The following is a 24,188-nucleotide window of genomic DNA, read 5'->3' on the forward strand; positions in this document are numbered from 1 at the left end:
GACGTGCCCGCAGAAAAACTAGACTAGTAAAATGTGAAAGTATTTAAATCCTTCATTATCAAATTCTCATTACTGTCATCTAACACGCTAAAGGACATTGTTTGAATTTGACAAAGGGTTATGTTTTTATCAGGCACATTCATTTAATTATGCAACGGAGAATAACTGCTTGTTTACATGATTTTTAGACAGACGGCGGTGTTTATACATTTTCCACTGTGTGTGTGAATCAAAATCAAGCTTCTGAATTTTCCCATTTTATTGGCTTTCTCTTGCACCTTTATTTGTTATACATATGTGTTCTTAAAATTTTTCTTTTTAGGGGCCCCCGGGTGGCTCAGTCAGTTAAGCACTGGACTCTTGACTTTGGTTCAGGTCATGATCTCCGAGTTTGCGGGATAGAGCCCCACGTCGGGCTCTGTGCTGATAGTGCAGAGCTTGCTTGAGATTCTCTCTCTCCCTCTCTCGCTGCCCCTCCCTCCCTCTCTCTCTTCTCTCTCTCCTTCAGGAAATAAACATTTAAAAATAAATAAATAGGGGCAACCTGAGTGGCTCAGTCGGTTGAGCCTCCGACTTCGGCTCAGGTCACGATCTCACGGTCCATGAGTACGAGCCCCGCGTCGGGCTCTGTGCTGCCGGCTCGGAGCCTGGAGCCTGCTTCGGATTCTGTGTCTCCCTTTCTTTCTGCCCCTCCCCTGTCCGTGCTCTGTCTCTCTTCTTGTTTGTCTGTCTTCTTGTTTGTTTATTGATTTGTTTTGTTTTTAGATTCCACACACGAGTAAAATCACACGGTGTTTGTCTTTCTAAGGCACAGTCACGTGTTGTCTCGTTTACTTGTGAGATACGAAAAACACAGGAGATTTTTCCGGGTAATCCGAATCCCTCTGTGTCTCTCTTGTTCTGTCTTCAAGTGGTTTGGCCAGTGTTCTTTCCACGTTAATGATAAAATAGAACTTTTTCAGATGCAAGGGACCTTGATGGTTGGAAAGATGAAACTGTCAGAAAGTTGAGAGAAAACGGCAGCGTCGTAGCCATGGTGTGACAGGGGGGTGGTGCAGTGGGGGGTGACTTCAACTTCTTTACTGATCTTCATTTTTTACAGGATGAGAAGTGGCCATTAGAAAGGCAGGAGCAACCGGGACTTGGCCAACGCATGTACGTCTAGATGATACATTTTGGGGAAAACGTCAGGAAAGGCCAAGAGTGGAGTTTAGGGGTATCGGCTACTGGTAGGAAGGGAAAATTAACCACATGGATTTCCCCCTTGCGTATGTGTGTGTTGACTTACACATCTCAACGCACTAATAAAGACATGTTGTACTTAGGTTACTTTTTAATGTCTCCCCCTGTAGGATCTGAGGTGGTTAATTTTGATGGAAAGAGCTCCTTGATATACACGTTGAATCAGAAGTCCGTGAGTCCAACAAAAGATGTCATTTCTTTGAAATTTAAGACCAGGCAGACCGATGGGATTCTACTCCACCGAGAAGGACAAAATGGCAAACACGTCACCCTGGAGTTAGTTAAAGGAAGACTCATCTTATCCCTTAATTCAGGTAAAAACCTACAAGGTGGTGTTTTCGAAAACGAGCTTGTTGAGATGAAAGTATCTTTTTGTGCTTAATTTTTCACAGCTACGTAGTTAACTCATCCTGAAACCAGAACACTTTTAAAAAAATTTTTTTAGTATTTTTAAATTTATTTTGGAGAGAGAGGGAGACAGAGCCCGAGCCGGGGAGGGGCAGAAAGAGAGGGAGACCCAAAATCCGAGGCAGGCTCCGGGCCGTCAGCACGGAGCCCGACTGTAGGCTCGAACTCATGAACTGTGTGTGAGATCATGACCTGAGCCGAAGTTGGACGCTTAACCAACTGAGGCCCCCAGGCACCCCAACCAGAACACTTTGGAGAAAGAAGGGAGACCCTGTAAGTCATTACTCTGGAGCAACAGCTGTAAACCAGAACGTCCGAGGCAAACTGTCCTCTGGTCGAGGTGTGCTCCGGGCAACATGTATTTATCTTGAACATACTTTATTGTGAAAAGTTTTAATGCTTGATAACTGTATAAGACCGTTTGTACTTTGTCAGTAACCTGATAACATTGTAGAGGCAAGGGTGGAGCATTGAATTTTTAAGGTAGTATTAGAAATGAGGTCCCAGGAAGAAGATATTTTCAAGAAAAATGAAAATGCAATAATTGATAATAAGAAGAACAAGGGGTACGTGGGTGGCTCAGTCGGTGAAGCGTCCGACTTCGGCTCAGGTCGTGATCTCGCAGTCCGTGGGTTCGAGCCCCGCGTCGGGCTCCGTGCTGACACCTCAGAGCCTGGCGCCTGCTTCGGATTCTGGTCTCTCCCCCCCCCCCCCTGCTCCTCCCCTGTTTGTGCTCTGTCTCTCAAAAATAAATAAAACATTTAAATAATAATAATAATATAAACAAGAAACGCGGAAGAATTTATTCACAAGTGAGAGAAGGTTGTGTGTGAGACTAATGTCAGAGCAGCCGACCAGTGCTTGGGAGAGAAGGAGGGAAGGAAAGTGTAGTTGTGAGAAACGCTGCCCTCCACGTGGCCGTCATAGTGTTGAATTGGAGTGGTGCATTACTTCCCCTGTCCTTCTAGGCCATGCTAACCTGCCGTCCCCTGACGCCCGTGTGACCCTCACCCTGGGCAGCCTGCTGGACGACCAGCACTGGCATTCTGTCCTCTTGGAGCTCCTGAACGCACACGTCAACTTCACCGTGGACAGGCACACGCAGCATTTCCAGGCAAAGGGCGGGTCCCGCTATTTGGATCTTGATGATGAGGTGTGAAAATTACTTTTTAAGTATTACGGATTTAAATGCAACCTGACCTTCTAGGAAAATGGCACGACACAGAGAAATCCCCTTGGCTAGCAATTCAGAATTCCGGTGAAGCGTTTCCCACGGCTGACAGCGGCGCGTGACGTGCCCGTGTGCCGTCGAGACGTTTCATCACTCGTCGATGTTAGTTTTCACACGAGAGGCAGTGGGCGTTAAAGCTGGGAAGTGTGTGCATGAAGAGCTACCGGGACAGCAGGCCGTGCTTAAAAATGATTTGTTCAGACAGTTCTTTGGTGTTACATCCGGTGTCGGATGTCAACACTTACCTTGGAGATCTCTCTGTGTTTTAGGGCAATCCTACACGGAATTAGCGATCTAGGGGACCTCGGAGAAGTGATCCCTGTATATTCCAACATGCTTTTTTGAGGAGCAGGAGAGCCAGAAGTGCAGGATTCCAGATACCATTTCTTGGGATATTTAAAGGTTTAACGTATTCGCAGCGTGTTGCCTACGCGGGTTGACCCTACGCTGAAATGCCCCTTTTGTTCCGCCGGTTCTGCTCAGCACATCTGTCAGAGCAAATGGGATGATTTCAACATTCATTTAGGATAAGTGGCCTCAGCAGAGGAGGCCAGCTGGAGAGCCTGGCCTTGAATGAGATTATCAATGGCTTTATTATGCTAACCTATCAGCAGAGCCACCACAAGGACCAGGACCCTAAAGTCTGGGTTCCAGAAAGGTTTATAAAGTAGAATGTCATCACGGGCAGCGGTATGGTCGCATAGATCAAGAGTGACCGTGGAAATCGATGTGCGATATTCCCCGTCGGCTAAAGTGACAGAGTCGGTTTGAGCAGCACCTTGCAAGATGAGTATTTAACCTATTTATCTAGATATAATGAAACATTGCTAATCTACATCGAAAACTTCATTTGAAATTAACACGATAATGCAAAATAATGCTGGATAGATTCGCGGCAGTTATTGTACGCCTGCTCGTCATAAATGTTTTAGGCAGATAATCAGAAAATCATTAAACAATATTATTTATGTCATTTTTTTCTTTCTAAGATCAGCTTTGGAGGGATTCCCGGACACAGAAAATCAGTGGTGTTCCCACATAAAAACTTTCACGGCTGCTTCGAAAACCTCTATTATAATGGAGTGGATATCATTGATTTGTCCAAGAAACGCAAACCGCAGACCCTGGTCGTGGTAAGAAAGTCTATTTGCGAGGTCAAGAGAAACTTGCAACTTGCCTGATTGGTTCGGTTTTAGAATACACCTCTCCTGAAGGCAGGGAAAGTACCAGTCATATATACTTTTCAGTTCGTATTTAGTCCATGTTAATTAATCGATTAGATTTTAAAATGCAACTTACTGGCGAAAATTTTAATTCCGGTTGGTTTACAAGCAGTGTAATGTCACCTTCAGGTGTACCATATAGTGATTCAACATTTCCCCCCAACACCCGCTGCTCATTCCAAGTGTGCTCCTTAACCCCCGTCACGTTCTTTCTTAATTTTTACGTACGTATGGAAGCCGACACAAAATTTCTCAAATATTTCTCCGACACTTCTTGATCACGGGCGGACTCGGTGATGCCAGCCTCGCACCTTATCTCAGTGCTCAGGGGCTGTGCGTGGGGATCTGGTTCCGTCTTGCGACGTGCGAGAGCGCTCCGTTGTTTCTGCGAAGGGGGGCAGGGTCTGCAGATACGCAGGGGGGAGGTTAGCAAAAGCATTTGTGTGACTCCCAAAGGAAAAACACTGTGCTAAAAAAGGTTAGGTCTAGGCTGTTGAGAAAGTGGACGTGGCTTTGAACCGACTGGCTGGGAGAGTTTGGGTCCCTCTGTCTTCAAGGCCAGTGGTCTGTCTGCTGTGGATGCAGGGACTTAGGTCAGCAAAGTAAGGAGCTTGTTATCTGGAAGCAGGTTAACCCCTAAGATGGATGGGGGAGTTGTGACAGTTCCGTCTCTCCATATGGCTGCCGGCCCTCGCCCAGCCTGGCACGTTACTAAGCCAGCGCCCGTCCTTCCACGTTTGGGCCCTTATAACCGAATCCTGTACAGATCAGTGGGTTCAGGTTCACCCACATATGTGTGAACGTAGATGCCTCCACGTCCAGCGCCGTTTACAGAAAGGGGATCGTTTTAGAGAAGCTTTTCTCAGTCTCGGTTTTCCGACTCCACTAAACCTTGTGGAAATTCGTTTCCATCAGCAGGTGTAGGTCTGTGTTGTCACGGCTGCACAGTTTGCCATTAGGAAAGTCATTTGCTAATCAAGACGTTTGCTTTCTTTCTCCTTCTGTTTTACCACCAACGGGCAGTCGCACCTTTGTTTTCAGATACGGGGTCTTTTATTTGGGTGGGAAAAGTTTCAGGAGTAGAATTTCTTGCCTGGAAGTTTTATGCAGCTTGGAATTTTAATTCATGTTGCTGTTTGGCCCCCCCCCCCCAAAACTGTAACACGACATTTGCCATCAGCAGTGTGTGACACGGTCCTTCCATCCAATGTCAGGCAGCCACACGCGTCAAACAGCTCTCAGACTGTTGCCAGCTCAACGGACATGAACTAATAGGGGATGGTTACGTCGTGTTTATCTGACTGCCGATGAATGAAATAATCTTTTGTCCGTTTGGATTTGCTTTTCTGATCACTGTTGATTCTTATTCTTTTGCCCATTTTTAATTTTATTAAACGATTTTTTTCCTTGTCACTTTATAAGAGAGTTTTGTGTTTGGCAGATCATTACCCTTTGTCATTCAGGGTCCAGATAGGTTTTTCAGACTAATCAATTTTATATGAAATGTGAAGTCATGTTCTAATATAATTATGTATCGTATATCGTATCTTTTATATTAAATGTTATATGCCGCGTTGAGTATATAAATGTTTTTATTTGTATGTGGTCAATGTGTCTATGTATTTTTTTACAGCTTTGTAGTATTTGGAATGTTTCTAAAACCCGAGATGCTAGATATAGTCTCACGGATTTTCCGGGAAAAAGTTTTAAGCTGGTTTTATGTGTTTTAAAATTGAAAAAATATCTTTAAGCCTTTGATTGTCTAGGATTTATTCCTTCTGTGGATCAGTTGTCATTTTAGGCCTTAGGGATACCCATTTATTCTTATACTATGTAGTAGTAATTAAGCCCAGCCTTTTGTGTCTAAGTTGAATCGTACCTTTTTTTACACACTGACTGTACGTATGTTCTCAGATCTCTCTGTGGGTTATTTATTGGGCTCTGCTGTTACGTTTATTCCTATAGCAATACCATAATGACTTAACTACAGTGCCTTTATGGGGTGGAAGCTTTAGAGTCTGCTGAATTAAGTCCCATCTCACTGTATTTCTTTGCATAATATATTTTGGAGAGGAATGGCAATGTTTAGGTACATATTCCTCTGGGATTTATGAAAATGTATCCAATCCCAGGCAAAAATTCTAGTAGAGATCTTAATTCGAGTTATGTTAAGAACTTAAGTTCCTTCTTTTCCAAATGCTGCGATTAAAAATAAGTTTGCTCCTGGAGCCAGAGAAATAATCTAAAGATAAAAAGTGTGTGTTTTTTTGGTAAAATAGAATGAAAGAGTTATAAAAACCCTGCCAGGCAGGTCAGACCTTAGGCTGGGTGAACACCCTGGGCGACCCGGCCCGTGAGAGCTTCTGAGAGGCAGCCTGTTTGCCTTTGGAAAGGTCACCTGGCCACATCCTTCCCTTCGGATGTGCAGAAGCATACTGCCCACCTGAGTCAGATGTACACGCGTCACCTGAGTGACACAGCTATAAGCACGTTTACATAACCAAGGCGAATTCAGGAAAGTTCTTGGAGAAGGTGGTCCTTGGTGCTGGGCTTCGTACCAGATATAAACACCTAACACCTTGAGGGGAGAAGTCTGTCTCGTCTGTTGTATCCCACGTCCAGCACAAGGCCTGGGAAAGATGTGGCTCGAGATTCCTTTGCCAAAGCCCAGAAATGGAGAAGACAGAACTCCCCTGAAGGACTCAGAAATAGGTTTTCCCGGAGAGGGCGGTGCTGTGGTTTGAAGGACCTGTAAGGTAAATCTGGACTTAAGTTTGATGGGGAAGCCTAGTTTTGAAAGTCCTAGTTTGCTAGAAGGTTGATAGGATACTGTAAATCTTGGAAAACCCATTGTTCGTGAAATGCAAGTATCCTTCCGGCACCTTCCTAAATCCTCTTTTGCTGTGTTCACAGGGAAATGTGTCTTACTCGTGCTCACACCTTCAGATTGTCCCTGTGACTTTTCTGAGTTCCAGCAGCTACTTGGCTCTCCCGGGTGCCTCTGGAGAGGACAAAGTGTCAGTCGCTTTCCAGTTTCGGACGTGGAACAGAGCAGGGCTGTTGCTGACCAGTCAGTTAAAACACGGGTCGGGGGCTCTTGTCCTTGTTCTAAATGATGGAAAACTCAAGCTGAGTCTCTCCCAGCCCGGACATCCATCGAGGGATATCACAGCAGGTAATAGACATTTGTCACGTGTAAACCCGAGATTTGTCATCTCTACAATAAATGAGCAAGTGAACCAATAAGATATTCATAATCCTTCCAGAAGGAACTAAATTTCTTTTACCTTTGAAATAGGTATCTCCAGGCTGTTGGTGTGTGACACAAATTTAGCGACATCAAACATAATTGTCAAAAAGTTTAAAAAATAACTTATTTATAAGTCAGTGGTTAGTAATTGGCCGTGAGCTTGAAATACTGGAGGCCATTAGCCTAATCCTGAGTAGTCTTGGGAAAATAGAGTTCTGTTTGCTGTCTTTTGAGCCTGTTTACACACTGGTTTTCATAATTTTTTTAAGTTTATTTATTTTTGAGAGAGAGAGAGAGAGAGAGAGAGAGAGAGAGACAAAGCATGAGCGGGGGAGGGACAGAGAGAGAGGGAGACACAGAATCCGAAGCAGGCTCCAGGCTCCGAGCTGTCAGCACAGAGCTGGATGTGGGGCTCGAACTCACAAACTATGAGGTCATGACTTGAGCTGAAGTCGGTTGTTTAAGTGAGCCACCCAGGTACCCCTGGTTTTCATAATATTTTAAGTTCTCATTTTTCCCCTTTCTGTCACAGCTCCTGCTCCCTTTGGGGACCCTGTTTTGGATGAAGTTCTTATAACCATGGGCAGATGTTCTGCCCCCGTCTTCCAAGAAGCACCCATGTTTCCAAACTCACTTCCGGAGATGTCTTATCTTTGAACTTAGGGGGCTATTTTGCATCTGAGTGCTGATAAAAATTTAAACCCAGGCGGGCTCATGGCGTGTCCTTCCATGAATGTTGACTAGGGAAGGACCCTCTTGCCCGACCTGGGGTTACCAGTTTGGGATTGAAAAACCAGGAATGAAACGTAAATTTTTTGTTTCTTTTTATAAATCAGAAAAATCTGACCGCCGGTGCACAGAGTTTCCCTGTGGACCTCAGCAAATGAACAGAGCCAATAGTGTCCAATCAGATTCAGTAAATTGCTTCAACCTTTGCTTGTACAGATTTACAAGCCCCATGTAGTATTTACAAAAAAAGATCGTTTTTTACTCTTGTGTCACGTGGGTACATAGCGCTGTCCCCTCCAACACGCACATATATTAGTTATTTAACTTTTTTTAAAGGCCAGTGCTGAAACATTGCACAATTTATTGCATTGATTTCTAAGCCTTTACAGGGCAACGTGTTGATTTTCAAAAGCAAACCAAAGGTGAATTTTTCTTGGTATTTGCTGCTTGCTTTGGAAGCCTGTGAGGGGTGATGTTTTTTGCATTTGAAATACAGGCATGCCCCAGAGGTATTCGGGCTTGGTTCCAGACTACCACAATAAAGCAAATATCACAATAAAGCAAGTGAAATGCATTTTTTGGTTTCCTAGTGCATATAAAAGTTTTGTCTACAGTATACTGTAGTCTGTTAAGTGTGCATTAGCTTTAAGTCTAGAAAAACAATGTACCTATCTTAATTAAAAAACACTTTATGGGGCACCTGGGTGGCTCAGTCGGTTGAGCGTCCAACTTCGGCTCAGGTCATGATCTCGCGGTCTGTGGGTTCGAGCCCCGCATCGGGCTCTGTGCTGACAGCTCGGAGCCTGGAGCCCGCTTCGGATTCTGTGTCTCCCTCTCTCCCTGCCCCTCTCCCACTTGCACTCTGTCTTTCTTTCTCTCAAAAATGAATAAAACATTAAAAAAGGAAAAAAAAACTTTATGGCTGGGGCGCCGGGCTGGCTCAGTTGGTAAAGTAGTCAACTCTTGAGTTTTGGCTCAGGCCACGATCTCACAATTTATGAGATGGAATTCTCCACGGGGCTCTGCACTGACAGAGCTTGGAGCCCGCTTGGGATTCTCTCTTCCTCTCTGTCTGCCCCTCCTCAGCTCTCGCTCTCTCTCTCTTTCAGAAGAAATAAACATTTTAAAAAATAGGTTATTGCTAAAAAATGCTGTTATTTGAGCTTTCAGTGAGTTGTGATCACTTGGTTACAGAACGTCATAACAAATGTCGTAGTAATGAAAAAGTTTGAAAAATTGTGAGAATTACCAAATGTGACACAGAGACACGAAGTGAGCAAATGATGTTGAAAACATGGCACCAAGAGCCACGCTCCAGGGAGGGCTGCCGCAAACCTTCACCTCGTAAAAGACACAGTATCTGCGAATCGGGTAACGCGAAACGCAATACGACGAGGTGTGCCTGTAGATGGAAAATGAGACAGCTTGCAATGGGTTTTCGTCTTAAACCTTGTATGAAGCACGAAAGCACGTACCAAACCCAGAACCAGATTTTAAAGGATAAGCTCCATGTAAGTCGCATTGAATGGCAAAAAGGACATCCGGTCATCTTTCATCCTGTTCCCAGGTGTTAGATCCTTTTTTTCTAATAGTTATCTCAGGATCTAGAACGGTCCAAGGGCGTGTAATCTAGTGTGCGTGTGTTTATGGAGCTGGCCCAGGGGAGTGTGGTGGGAACAGAAGGAAAGCGGAGGAGGGACAGCGCGCTCCCCTTTATGACTGATGGGCTGGATAAGGCGCCTCCTTTGCTCTCGCCAAGCCTCACGTCCTCGCCTTTGAAATGACTCTAGTACGACTCACCGTAGAAACAATGACACCGTGCGTGCAAACCGTCAGCACGGTGCCTACTGATGAGCACTCGGTAACTTTTAGTTACCGTTATTCCCCAACTAGTCCCCCCGCCCCCACCATCACCTCCTAGATTGAGACTTTGAAGGGGGGAGCTGGGAAGGGCTGAGGGAAAGAATTAGCATCATTTTCGCAGTAGCAAAACCAAAAGCACGGTCTACCCTCTCTTCTTCATCTATCCCTTGCCTCCGGGGCTGCCTGGGAGACTGGCTTCTTCCATCAGAAGCAAGGAGAGTAGAGCACACACAAAGGGTGAGAATTATAACGGGTAGACGGAAAGAATGCACGTTAAGTGCAGGCGTTTCACTTTAAGTGAGAATGACAGATTTTATTAAAAACCAGTCTTTTATTATAAAAGAGCCAAATGGCATCTATTAACCAATTCAAGGAGATTTTCGGGAGTGTTTTCTGCAGGCTCTCCCGTGAAATAACTCTATGTCCTAGACAGGTGGGTAGACACACGGAGGACAGGAGGGGGTGGGAGGGAATATTTCACACCAAATTAAATATTGGGTTTTAATACCAGGCTTTAAGTGGATGTGGTTACCGTCCTGACAGATATGCTAAGTAAGCTTTAAAATCAATACCGAATGGGAAGACTGGAAGGAACATTCACGGAATCTGGTGTGTTTATTTCTTTTTAAGCTCCAGGACTGCAGGACCTCCTTCAGCTCGCTTCAGGGCCAATGTCATAATGTATGTTTTAAGTAACCCAAATCTTCCGTGTTCTGTTGTCACCTTCCTCATTATCCATTCATGAAACTAACAGGTGTTGACCCTTTACAACGGTTTTGGCTCCACAAATGTGAAACAGAAAGTGAGACCCTGGCATTTTTATCATACTGGATGTGTGTCCGTGGCAAAGTCACCTTTGTGACTTTAAAAACTGTCCCTTCCTTGAAAGTGAGTGCTGGAAAGTAAGTTAACTAGTATTTTGTAGTCTGAGAAGAACAAAGTTGTAGCTTTTTTTTAAAGTTTATTTCTTTATCTTAGAGAGAGAGAGAGAGAGAGAGAGTGTGTGAGCAGGGAAGGGGCAGAGAGAGAGGGAGAGAATCCCATACAGGCTCCATGCTGTCAGCGAAGAGCCCGACGCGTTGACTCAAACTCACAAACTGTTATAGCATGACCTGAGCCGAAATCAAGAGTTGGGCCCTTAACCGACGGAGCCTCCTAAGAGCCCCAAAGTTACAGCTATTTTTAGAGTGGGATCTATGACCTTCTGGGTCATGTCAGAAACATATTTCCCACACATGTGGATCTCAGGTCCACGTGGAAGTCACTGATGAGAGATCAAGCAAAAACGAAAAAGCTGTATTTTAATTTTAATTTGTAATTGAAGGGTAATTGACATATTGAAGAACGTGTTACAGACATGAATTTGTATGGTTGATTAGACTGATCGGGCTGGAATCTGGTATTAAGTTAAATATGACTGGTTAACTTTCTACCGGAAATATGGTCCTATTTTCTTTGGGGCTTATATCCCCACGGGCTATAAAATAACTCTGATTCTCGTAGGTTGTCTTCCAAATATATAGGGCTGTTAAGCAGTCTTTGACTTTATCATTCATAAGAGGTATTAGTTAATCTATTGGGACAATTCCCTAAGATGATTAGAGTCAAGTAGACTCATCATCATGCTTGGGCATGACATCAAAAAATCAAGAAGTCATCATTTTGTTATTTTTAAATGAGTAAAGGTGTTTATGGCCTCGTTCCCTCCTGGGCAAGACAATTTCTTTCTTTTTTTATTTTAAGTTATTTTGGGAGAGAGAGACAGAGAGAGCAAGCTGGAGAGGGGCAGAGACAGTGAGAGAAAGAATTCAGTGCAGAGCTGACACGGGCTCGAACTCACCAACCGTGAGATCATGACCTGAGCCAAGATCGAGAGTCAGACGCTTACCCGACTAAGTCACCCAGGTGCCCCCAAGACCATTTCTGAATCATTTCCAATTATTCACTGTCCTCCTTAACACAACAGGCATCTCTGTGCATGTGGGGGTTGCCGTGACCGTTTTGGAGGGGAGGAATTTGGCCCAGCATTGACTCATTTTGGCCAATGGAATGTGGGCAGAAGTGATATCTGTCACATCCAAGCAGAAGCCATGGCAAGATGCTGCCAAGCACCGTTTCGTTCTCAGCCCTGAGGCAGAAATGGGGCCATGCATTAGCTCCAGTCCTCCATGCAGAGGCACTGGGGCACAGGGGATGGAGACCTGACTGGCTCAGGACCAGAGTGAGAACCAAACCCTTAATTGTTACTCATTGAGCTTAGGGGTTGTTGCTTTGGCAAAATAATCTAGGAGGGCTAATTAACAAACGTTGTCTTGGTGAGTGTGCTGGTACACCTACTGTTGACTGATTTATCTTCTCCGTGACACAACATCGGATTTTCATTCAGTGTAAGACCTGGCCAGTAAGTCTGTAGGAGGAAAGTAAAGTCACATGTGATTGGTCGCTGGTCGCTGGCTGGACCACTTGACCATTCCCAACTTCCATCACTTTAAGAAAAAAATAGGAGACTTCGTCTCCCGGATTCGAGAGACGGTGGCTGATTTAGGAGGGACTATATTAGTTTTTCAGAATAATAACACAGCAATAGCGGAGAGTGCTGTGTCAAATTTGGGAAAACAAAATGGAAAAAAACGACATAAAATGAAGCAAACACCGTTTCCCCTCTCCAAAAGTTAACGTTCATATTTAAGATATTTCCTACCAGTTTTCTTTCCGTTTTTATACATTGATTTTATACAGGTGATTGAGTATACACACACACACACACACACACACACACACACTGTAATATAATGCTTTTTTTAACTTTACATTTAATGATTTCAGTGAAATTTCAGTTTTATTAATACTTAAAACTTAAAATATTTTTAGAAAGTTAGATTGATATATATGATATAATTGTCTGAATAGTCTACCATAAATAGTCTAAATGGTCTATAATTATCATTATAGATAATGCTAATACAAAAAAGTCTGAAAAAAATTTATTTTGTAACTTACAATTGTGGAAAATGCCTATGCTTCTCCACATGCTCAAGTATGAACAAGCTAGAGGAGAATGAGGTATGCCCTATGCCGTGTGATTGGAAAGGTCTCATTCTTTCAGGGTTGCTCAGGGTCAGTTGTGTTATTCTCTAAAGGCCCTAGGACTAGGAGAAACTAACACGACAGCATCCAAAGCAGAATGTCTGGATCGCCCACTCTTGATTCTTCTTTACCCCTTTGATTCGGGTCTCTTTCTTTTCTCCCTGTACTTTTCTGATTTAATTGCGTGATGAGACAGTGAAACACAGCCATTGCAGTGCGCCCGTTAGGGCATAAATATTCCCGACCGAACATAATAATTTTTGTTAGAACCAGACTGGCCAGTCCATGACTGTGGAGGGTCAGACGCAAGGACCCACCGCAACCACACATTTACTCGATGAGCCTCACTGCATGGGCCACACCTTCCTCCTGGATAAACCTGATCAGGATACCACATCATCTCATTGCCTCTTTGGAACCAACCCCCAGGCAAGCCCACATCTATCCCAAGCCTCACCCTGTCCCCCCGAGAGGCCCCAGCTGTCCTCTGTGGTGGTTCTCCATTGCCCAGCCAGCTAAATAGCCTGGGGAGGCTTCAGGAGAGTTCATGGTGGTCTTTGGTAGATGGTCCAGGATCTTCATCGTGCTGTTTTCGAGCACTTGCTCTGTTTAGAGGCATCTGTAGGGTTTATAGGAAAATCTTTTCCCCCATTTTGTTTACCTCCAGGTGCTGGATTAAGTGACGGGCAGTGGCATTCGGTGTCCTTATCATTGAAAGGAAGTCACCTGAGTGTGATGGTGGATGGCGAGGCGGCCTCCGTGGCTCATTCCTTGCGTGGACGGATTGATTCCGGGGACACCTATTATTTGGGCGGTAAGTGAAGACCGGCTCTGTTGGCAGTCAAACCATCTTTGTCTTTCCAGCTCCCGCCTTCTAAGGTGACCGACCGTTTTAAATGAAGACTAATACTGAAGGACAACCTTTCTCTTTAAGTGATAGTCCGAGAATGTTGAGTCGGCAAAGACGGTAAATTATGGCCTCAAATGCACGTCTCCTGTGTGGCCTTGTTTAAATGTACCTGTGCTAAGATTGGCTTTAGATTTGGCACTTGCTTTCCCTGCAGTAACCTGGAAGGCTTCAAAAATGCTAGCGCCTGGTCCCGTCCCCAGGGATCCTGATTTATCTGGTTCTGAAGCCTGGGCAACACATTTCTTAAGGTCTCCAGGCAATTCTGTGTGCGGGCAACTGGGAGGGTCCTTGTTCCCTGTCTCTTACCTTTAGTACTTTGCTGTCGAGGATTTTGCTAATGCCAAGTGACTCTCCCAACCTTCTCTTCAGGTTTTTATGTGACAATTTTATTGCTGCATGTGGGTATTCTTTCTGTAGCCTTCTCTTCTCCCTGAGGAGCCTGGTTCCCCAAGTGTGATCCGGGAACCAGCGGCATCAGCATCACGTGAGGGTTTATCAGAGCTTTGGATGGAGCATCCTTGCTTCCTGAACCAGAATCTGCACGTCACCAAGTGCAGAAACATTCCCAACATAGTTAGGAAGCATTCTGTCCCCACTGTCTATACAGAAGGGCCCCGTTATATACAACAGAGCAAGAGAACACTTTAATCGCTGTTGATGATTCACTCGTTACTTCGCGATGAACTTTACCAACACGACACCAGGCCGTCTCCCTGGGCTGTAGTCCATGGACTGCTGCGTGTTCAGTAGACCTTTGACTGAGTCTGTCTGGGATCCTTTCAGCCAGGGAGGGGGAGCTTCTGAGGGTAATGAATCTCCATTCCTGAGGCATTCAAGTGAAAAATCCTGAGCCACCAGAAGCTTAGACCTGTCAATTGTAAGACTTATTTCTAATCTTGGCTGGAAGCCGGCCTTGATGTTATTCCTGTTTTGCATTTTATAGTTGTTTTGTTTTTTTTTTTTCTAAAATAAGTTTGGAATCATGGTGGAGATAGCTTGATAGCCCAAGAAGAAAGTATAAAATCCTCCCTAAGAATTGACAATAAGCACACAAACCATGAATCAGGGTGTTTAATCTTTCAAGGCCCCGAAAGCGGCCATCACGGTGCACATGGAGTATTGCCAGCAGCATTAAAAGATCGGATTGCTGGCCTTCGTTGCTTGCTAAATATGGTGCATTTCTGACCCAGATAGTTTTTTAGACCTTTATGCTTATGATGGATTTTATAGCTCTGCAGAGGAACAGATTCCTTGAAAACTAAATAAAGAATTTATCCAGGAGCTATAACTTAAAAGGTAAAGGAGTTTGAGACACTAAAAGAGATAGGAAGAAAAATCCTTGCTATGTTGTTTAACGATACAAAATAGAATACTCATTATTTTTATTAAAGAGTAAAAAAAAAAAAACTTTTCAAAACCACAGAATCTTCTTTGATGTTTGAACCTTCTTTCGCAATTTCTGAACAACTCTACATGTTCCCAACGGCTAACGCAGTTACCTGAGTAGGTAACTTCCTAGATATTTACACGTTGATGTCGTATGAATCAGTAGTTGCTACGCAATACATGTATATATTTTATTTTTTTTAACGTTTACTTGCTCATTTTTGAGAGACAGAGCGTGCACGCGAGGGCGAGCAGGGGAGGGACAGAGAGAGAAGGAGACAGAGAATCCGAAGCAGGCTCTGCTCTGTCGGCGCACAGCCCATGCGGGGCGCAAACTCACGAACCATGAGATCACGACCTGAGCTGAAGTCAGACGCTTAACCGACTGAGCCACCCCGATGCCCCGTGTGTATGTATTTTAAAATACTACTCATGTCTCTTGAATATTTATGGGCTCATCCCCCCAGTGTATGCAGTTAAACACTACAATGCTTTCAGGGCACCTGGCTGACTCGGTTGGTTGAGCATCCGACTCTGGATTTTGGCTCACGTCATGATCCCAGGGTCGTGCGATCAAGCCCCATGTCAGGCTCTGTGCTGAGCGTGGAGCCTGTTTAAGATTCTCTTTCCCCCTCTGCCCCTCTCCCCTGCTCATGCTCTCTCTCGAAAAATAAAAAAATAATAATAATAACAAAATGAACATACATTACAACGCTTTCAAAGCTTCCCTTATTCCTCCAGATTCTCACCCCCCCCCCCCCCAGTTAAGTATTGCCCTGCATTTCTTTTTACTAATCTTTGTATTGCTTTTTTTATTTTTAAGTTGAGAAAAAAAAATTTTAAGTTTATTTATTCATGAGAGAGAGAGAGAGACAGCAGGAGTCGGGGAGGGGCAGAGAGAGAGGGAGACACAGAATCCGAAGGAGGCTCCGGGCTCTGAGCTGCCAGCACAGAGACCGACCCGGGGCTCGACCTCACGACCTGAGCCAAAGTCGGACGCTCAACCGACTGAGCCACCCCAATGTCCCTTTGATTTTTAAATTCAGATAAAACCGATGTATGACATCATACTCGTGTCACATGTACAACATAATGCCTCGATATTTGTCTGTACTGGGAAGTGATCCCACAGTGAGTCCAGTGAACATCCATCCACGGACATAGTTACGATTCTTTTCTTGTGATGAGGACTTTGAAGATCTACTCTCGGGGCGCCTGGGTGGCTCAGTCGGTTAAGCGGCCGACTTCGGCTCAGGTCACGATCTCGCGGTCCGTGAGTTCGAGCCCCGCGTCGGGCTCTGTGCTGACCGCTCTGAGCCTGGAGCCTGCTTAGGATTCTGTGTCTCCCTCTGTCTGACCCTCCCCTGTTCATGCTGTCTCTCCCTGTCTCAAAAAATAAATAAAACATTAAAAAAAAATTAAAAAAGGAAGATCTACTCTCTTAGCAACTTTGAAATACATAATACAGCATTATTACCTGTAGTCACCGTGCTCTACGTTATCCCTATAACTTATTTATTTGACAACTGAAAGTTTGTAATTTTTAATGTATTGCCTTTCTTTAAACCTGTTATCTATGTAGGGACTTTAAAAGAAGTGTGTTGTGTGCTGCCTTTCTTTTAACTTCATAAATAGGGTACCACAGTATGCATCCTTCTGTGTTCTTTTTTTTTTTTTTTTTTAATTATTGCTGTGGTTGTTTTTTATATTTATTTTTGAGATCCACCGTGTGAATGTCTATAGGTAAAAGTTAATTAATTTTTACCGCTCTGTGGCTTTTGATGTATATTATATACCATGTTTTACTTACTAAATCTGTCCCGTTTTACTATGGATTGACAGTTGGATTGTACCCAGTTTTTTTTTTTTTTTGCTATTATAAAAAATTCTATAAATGTCCTCCTCTGGCGGCCAAGAATAATCTTGCCCGTGATTTAAAAATTTTCCTTATGGGGGCGCCTGGGTGGCGCAGTCGGTTAAGCGTCCGACTTCAGCCAGGTCACGATCTCGCGGTCCGCGGGTTCGAGCCCCGCGTCGGGCTCTGGGCTGATGGCTCGGAGCCTGGAGCCTGTTTCCGATTCTGTGTCTCCCTCTCTCTCTGCCCCTCCCCCGTTCATGCTCTGTCTCTCTCTGTCCCGAAAATAAATAAACGTTGAAAAAAAAAAATAAAAAAAAAAAAAATTTTCCTTATGCACAAACTACCAAGCTTTCCTACTACGCACAGTCGATTTGATGAAACAAGGTCGTGTGTGGTGTTTCCAGCGACAGGCTCCAGTCATTACGCCAAATCGACGCTCGTGAGTTCGCATTAGTCACATGGGTTTTGCACAGAGACCCAGCCTCTGGTCTATGAAAGGACCCTGGAGAGTTGGAGGCGATGTGTTGAGAAGAGCATAATAGGCCTTTCCTCACATAGTTTCATAAAATTGTGTTGATGTGCACAACAACTGTCTTGTTAGTAGGGCTTCCCGTAACAAATAGCGTCCTGCGGATGAGCGGAATTACAAAGTGTAAACATCCCATGAGAGAGTAGAATGTCTTTTCTTCATTACCACTTTCCTGTTTTTTGGCCGCGATTATAATTTGGCGCTAAGTGGCAAAAACAGTCTAAGATCTTGCAGTCACAGCACATTATCCCTAACTAACGTATAAATTCAGAATGACCTCTACATACGTAGCTGTAAATACCCAACTTAGGCCTATAGAACAATTCCAGGCAATGATTCAAACTAACCTAATCAACTGCGCGTGTTATACCAACATCACAGCATCTTTTTTCCTGGAGGAAGAATATATACTATCCAAAACACTCCACCGATGCCCTCACCAGGCTAAAACAAACGAAACCAAAACAGACCAATTTACTGATACTAAGTAAAAAGACGAATATTATTTGCGGTCAAGGAAAATCAAGAAAGAGAGGTCTGGGACCAGTGAACATGGAGTTTTGGTTCTCAGTAGATGTACTGTATTCCAAGCTTTATGCACAGGTGAAGACTCCCTTGTTCAGAGCCCCTTGTCTCTACAGTCTGTTTGACTTTCCAGCTCTGTTCTGGGTAAAGTGGGTCATGTCAGGTTCAACTTGAGTGGAAACCTTGAGACCCCGAGACGTCAATGTTAGAGTTATTTTATCCAGTCCCAAGAATGGTTGATGCCAGCGTCTATTTATTTAATTATCTTCGTCATTAATTTCCACCAGAAGCAGAATATGCATCATGTTTAACAAGGAAATTCACTTTATCCAATCCATGCTCTGTATTTCACAGAAACCAATACCCCATGTGCTGAGACCCTCCCTAACCAGTTCTTCTTCCCCTTGGGTGTCTCCCGATGGAGGGGCCAATTGTAAATTCCCATTTACCGTGCGATCAGTCACATGCTTTCCCATAAAGACGGACGAGGACATCTGGCAGTTACAGTTAGGGTGGCCGTATGATTTATTGTGCAAGCCAGGACGCTTTAGCCAATGAAGCAGATGATCTCCTTAATTATGATGGGACAGCGGCACAAACCAGGGCTCTGTGGCTTTCTTTCCACGAGACGTGCCCTCTTGCCAATTAGCAGCCTTTCTCGTGTGTCCTGTCAACACTCCGTGGTTCCCTTTTTACTTCCCTCGCTTTTCTCAGTCTGAGCTTTGTTTGTAAATTTTTCTTCCAACGATGGTTTTGCTCTGGCGTATCGTACAGAGCTTTGGCAAGGGATCTCTGTACCATTCAATAGCACGGTTGCACCACAGAGTGGGGGACTATTACATCATGTTGAGCATCTCTCGAGCGTCCTTGCGTGAAACGTGAACAGGCCGGGGAACCAATGAGGACCGTAATGAGGCCTCACTGAGGACCCATCCTGGTGAGTGATATAAAGTGACAATTTCTCTGCCATCCTCAGAGGTACTTAAATTTCCGACCCCTTGGATAGTGACGGGTGTGTTCCATTAATGTAGCAGTAAATACTCCCTCTCCGCTTTGACTTCCATCTCGAATCAGGTCATCGAGGAATGACCCTCTGCCTTTTTACCGTCAGGATTTCAGGCAGTCTTGAGCATGAGTGAATGGGCATCTTCCGGCCTGGGCTTCTCTGGGGCCGTGGCTCCCCTCGTTTCCCGACCTCTGCAGCAATGAAGCACTTAGCAGTCTGACCTTTCCTTCTTTGGAACATTCCACTTTGAGAACGTTTCCTTGTGACCGCTAGATTCTGTTTAGTTTTGTCCTTTACGGGAATAGTTAGGTACTGCACTGTGTTTTATTTTACTTTATTTGTTTATTCTTTATTTTGAATTTCCTTAATATTTATTTATTTTTGAGAGAGAGACAGAGTGCAAGTGGGGAGGGGCAGAGAGAGAGGGAGACACAGACTCGGAAGCGGGCTCCAGGCTCTGAGCTGTCAGCACAGAGCCCGACGCGGGGCTCGAACTCACGGACCGCGAGGTCATGACCTGAGCTGAAGTCAGATGCTTCGCTGACTGAGACACCCAGGCGCCCATATTTATTATTTATTTTGAAAGAGAGAGAGAGAGTGTGAGCATGAGCCCAGGAGGGGCAGGGAGAGAGGGAGAGAGAGAATCCCAAGCAGGCTCCACACTGTCAGCGCAGAGCGAGACACAGTCCTCGATCCCATGAACTGTGAGATCATGACCTGAGCCGAAATCCAGAGTTGAACGCTTAACCGACTAGGCGGCCCAGATTCTGCTTTGTATTTTAGATGAGTTTGAGGCTTGTGATCCAGAGGAAGGGACGGTGGCTGGAGAGGAGTAATCAAATGCCCTCTTCCTAAGCACTGTCAGTCGAAGTCACCTGTAAAGATACAAAGACGTACCAGGTTTCTTCCAAATATAACCCTTCAGAAATTCTTTTACACGCCGAAATGTGCGTATTTTCGCATAAAGCAAGGAAATGGTGAAGAACTTTAGAGTTAAGCAGTTCTTTGTGACGTCGAACCACATTTGAAGGGTCAAAGTCTCCACGAGGCTACCTTATGGGGTTGCATTGGGCCCAACAGAGTTGAACCTGATGCAGGCCTTGGCTGGTTTTGGATTGTATTTGTCAGGAATACAAAGCATCAAAGCCTCAGTCACTGAAGGAAAGTGCATTTTGTGGAAGTTCTTAGGCAGCAAGCTACTGGGACCGAGGGGGCTCCATGTTCTGTCCCCCCACCCTTTGGAAGGACACCAGTGACCTCGGGACAAAAGTTCAAAGAGAGAGGAAAGAAACACATAGGAGTACAATGAGTAAAATCTTTATAAAATTACGGATTCCTTTTCATTAAAAAAATAAGAGCCTTATAAAATAATCTCAAACCCAGGCTGTAAATATTAACCAAAAAAAAAAAAAATCCTTAATATTTAAATAATTGGGAAATGATTTTTTTAATGATTTTTTTTTAAAAAGATGAATAATTAAGATCTTCTATCTCATAAGTTAAAAGAAAACATTCCCCTGGAGGTGATGTGAATGAAACATAATTATATAAGGGAAAGAATAAATAAAGGAGGTAAATTTTTCACAAAGCATGCAATTTACTGCGCGATTTCTCGGGCTTAAAACCATATTGATTATTTAAAAATGCTGTGCTTCGTTCGTGTTTGCCTATGGAAATAAAGTATTCAGTTAGGTGAAAACTTGGTGATTTTATCCCACGTCGCTGCAGGTGGGTTCCCCGGGAAGCCGCCTCTCTGCCTGGCACGTTTGTGTTCCGGGGTTTGGTGAGGTTAATTCTTGGGAACAATCCTCGGAAGGTTGAGAGAGCAGCTGGGATGAACAGAGACAAGTTGAGGTGTGGATGCGGTTCCAACAGGAGCCTCAGGACGTCCCGCGGAGGCTCGGAAGCATTCTGCCCTTCAGGGACGTCCCAGGAGAGAAATGGGGGTAGACCACCCACTGACCACTTCGTTGCATCCCTGGGCACTGGCCAACCCCCCAGTTCTGGGGGAGACCCTCAGCCTCTGTCCTAAAAATGAAGTGTGGTGGGTTGGGCGGTGTCTTGGGAACTAGGCTCTGTATGCAGATTTCCTCCAGGTGTTGCCTTTTACAAAAGCGTTTTCGGTGACTGTTCTCTTTTTTCCGGAGCTGTTCCTTTCCTCCCATACCTGAGGCATGTTGCAGTACTCAAATCTGCGATGCCTGTAGAAGGCAGCTCAGCAGGGGCTGGGAGAGCCCCACACGTGGCCCCACACATGGGGAAGGAGGTGGTTCTGAACCCCATTTGCTTTGATTGTGATTTCAAAGCCGTGACCTGGCTCACCATTACTCTGATAGCATTGTCTTCTTGGGAAACCCAAGGGGATACAATGAAATCACTGTATGGGAATTGTGGTTTGTAATGGTAAAAGATACCCTGAGGCGTATCAGAAATTTTAAGGGTTTATTTGAGCAAAGATTGATTCAGATTGGGCAACAGCCAACCGGAGGTGGTTAGGGGGGCTCCGTAGAGACAGGAGCCAGGGGACAGGCTTCTATAGAGAAGGTGCGGAAGCAAAGAAAGGAGATTATTGATTGGCTATAGTTTAAAGCCTGGTTAGCTGTTCGTGATGGGCTGTCCTTAGGGTTTGATTTCAGAACCCGGGGGCATTTAAAGGCCCAGACTTCGGTTTGCTTTCCGAGGCCACCAAAGCTTTTGGTGAGCCGCCTCTGTCTGGTGGCCCCCTTGCTTAATTAATTTAACAGTAATTACACTGCACCAATTAGTGACTGCGGCATGACTTGTAAAATTTAACTCTTACTCTTGGAAACCATCAAAGCCCATTTCTTTTTTTCATAGAGTAGTCTGATGCTAATTTTTCTCCATTATTTTCAGTGCCATATCATCGTGAGATCCTTGTTCATTTTGTGTGTTACTGTTAAGAGGTATTTGATTAAATTGCCTAATTCAGAAACAATTAGGAATGTACGTATGGATTGTTCTTAGATTTCCTTGGACAGTTAAAATCAAACATGGTTTTAAATATGCCTGTGCTTGGGGTGCCTGGGTGGCTCAGTCGGTTAAGCATCTGACTTGGGCTCAGGTCATGATCTTGCGATTGGTGGGTTCGAGCCCCCTGTTGGGCTCTGTGCTGACGGCTCAGAGCCTGGAGCCTGCTTCGGATTCTGTCTCCCTCTCTCTATGCGCCCCCCGCCCCGACTCACACTCTGGGAGTTATTTCAATAAATAAACATTGAAAAAACTTAAATATGCCTGTGCTTGTGCGCACACATATGCACTTACAGAGTGGAAGTTTCACATACATAATTCTTTTTCTTTTTTTTTTAAGTTTATTCATTTATTATTTCTGAGAGAGAGAGGACACAAGGAGGGGGGGGCGGGCAGAGAGAGAGCAGGGGAGACACAGACTCTGAAGCAGGCTCCAAGCTCTGAGCCATTAACATAGAACCCAGTGAGGGCCTCAAACTCACAAACCACAAGATCGTGACCTGAGCCGAAGTCAGATGCTTAACTGACTGAGCCACCCAGGCACCCCTCTCTGACCAGTTGTAATCAAACTCTGTTTTAAATTTTTTTTTAACGTTTATTTATTTTTTGGGACAGAGAGAGACAGAGCATGAACGGGGGAGGGGCAGAGAGAGAGAGAGAGAGACACAGAATCGGAAGCAGGCTCCAGGCTCTGAGCCATCAGCCCAGAGCCCAACGCGGGGCTCGAACTCACGGACCGCGAGATCGTGACCTGAGCTGAAGTCGGACGCTCAACCGACTGAGCCACCCAGGCGCCCCTCAAACTCTGTTTTATGCCTGTGTCTGTGTGCGCACGCGTGAACATACAGAGTAGAAATTTCACATGATGTAATTATTTTTCAAGTATCTTAAATTTAGCAGGTCCTATTATGCCTGTGAGTTTTTTCTCTGATTCTGTTATCACATGCCCTTTATTTAGTTCACATAGTTTCGTATCATGCTAAAAGGAGTGATTTTTTCTGTGCGCTTGCACGAGAGGAATCAAATTTTGCTGAAATTAAACGTGCCTTGACTCTACTGGTAGGGTTGCACGTCCTACCTTCGGCCCAAACGCCCTTAAGCCTGGTTCCGCTTGTTATTTCTATGCTTTACCGAAACCGCTAGCTTCTGTTCTTTCAGCCACCCGCCACCCCCTCCGCGATCAGTATGGCCCTTCCGAAAAGTTAGGAAGCCTCGTCCTCAGGAGGAGGCGGCAAACTTGCACTTAAGAAACACTGTGCACTGTTTTGGTCACGACGGTTGACTTTCTCCTTTGTGTATCTCCGTGTTCGCGCAGGCTGTCCTGACGGCGTCTCTGGCTCTGGATGTGGAGGTCCCCTGGGCGGCTTTCAGGGCTGCCTGAGGCTCATCTCCATTGGCGACAAGGCGGTGGATCCCATCACGGTGCAGCAGGGGGCGCTGGGGAGTTTCCGTGACCTCCAGATAGACACATGCGGCCTCACAGACAGGTAAAGCCATCCCGTGTCATTTTAGCATTCTTGATTTCAGTCGTTTGATCGTAGATTGAAAAAAATGGACAGCGGAGAAAAAGCGCCTTCTTCTAGCTCCTTCTCTCTTCCTGATATCCAGTCCCAATGGAAAAGTTGTGATTACGTTGAAAACCAGAAAATGACAGTCTTTCTTTTTGAATAATTGCTCCTTTGAATGATAATATTTTCTTAGAAGACGCACTCTCATGAATTTTCCTTGTGTCTGTCCCCACACTGCTTAGTTGTTACAGAATTCTGTTGGTGGTGCTATAATTACTGAGCGTAAATACTGATGAGTAGAAATACTTTTAAGAATTTTTCCACTGCACAAAACAGATTAGAATAGTCTACAGAGATAATGAATCACCGAGGACCAGTAAGTCAATGTGGTCAGCTGGATTCACCCCACACTTCCCTTTTCTGCGTGGAAAATGAAAAGTAACTG

The 24,188-nt window shown here is 44.7% G+C and overlaps 1 protein-coding gene across 1 annotated transcript in view; it reads left to right on the top strand.

Annotated features, from left to right (window-relative positions):
• Positions 1–24,188, top strand: part of LOC115499820 (contactin-associated protein-like 3) — a 196,462-nt gene that overhangs the window by 96,967 nt on the left and 75,307 nt on the right. Inside the window, exons 5-10 of the mRNA XM_030294015.1 lie at positions 1,353–1,556; positions 2,619–2,803; positions 3,871–4,014; positions 7,018–7,279; positions 13,701–13,847; positions 23,551–23,722. Of these exons, the coding sequence (XP_030149875.1) occupies positions 1,353–1,556; positions 2,619–2,803; positions 3,871–4,014; positions 7,018–7,279; positions 13,701–13,847; positions 23,551–23,722 (1,114 nt within the window). The remainder of the gene's footprint in view (positions 1–1,352; positions 1,557–2,618; positions 2,804–3,870; positions 4,015–7,017; positions 7,280–13,700; positions 13,848–23,550; positions 23,723–24,188) is intronic.

Source organism: Lynx canadensis, chromosome D4 (genome assembly GCF_007474595.2).
Source record: "Lynx canadensis isolate LIC74 chromosome D4, mLynCan4.pri.v2, whole genome shotgun sequence".
NCBI classification, from domain to species: Eukaryota; Metazoa; Chordata; class Mammalia; order Carnivora; family Felidae; genus Lynx; species Lynx canadensis.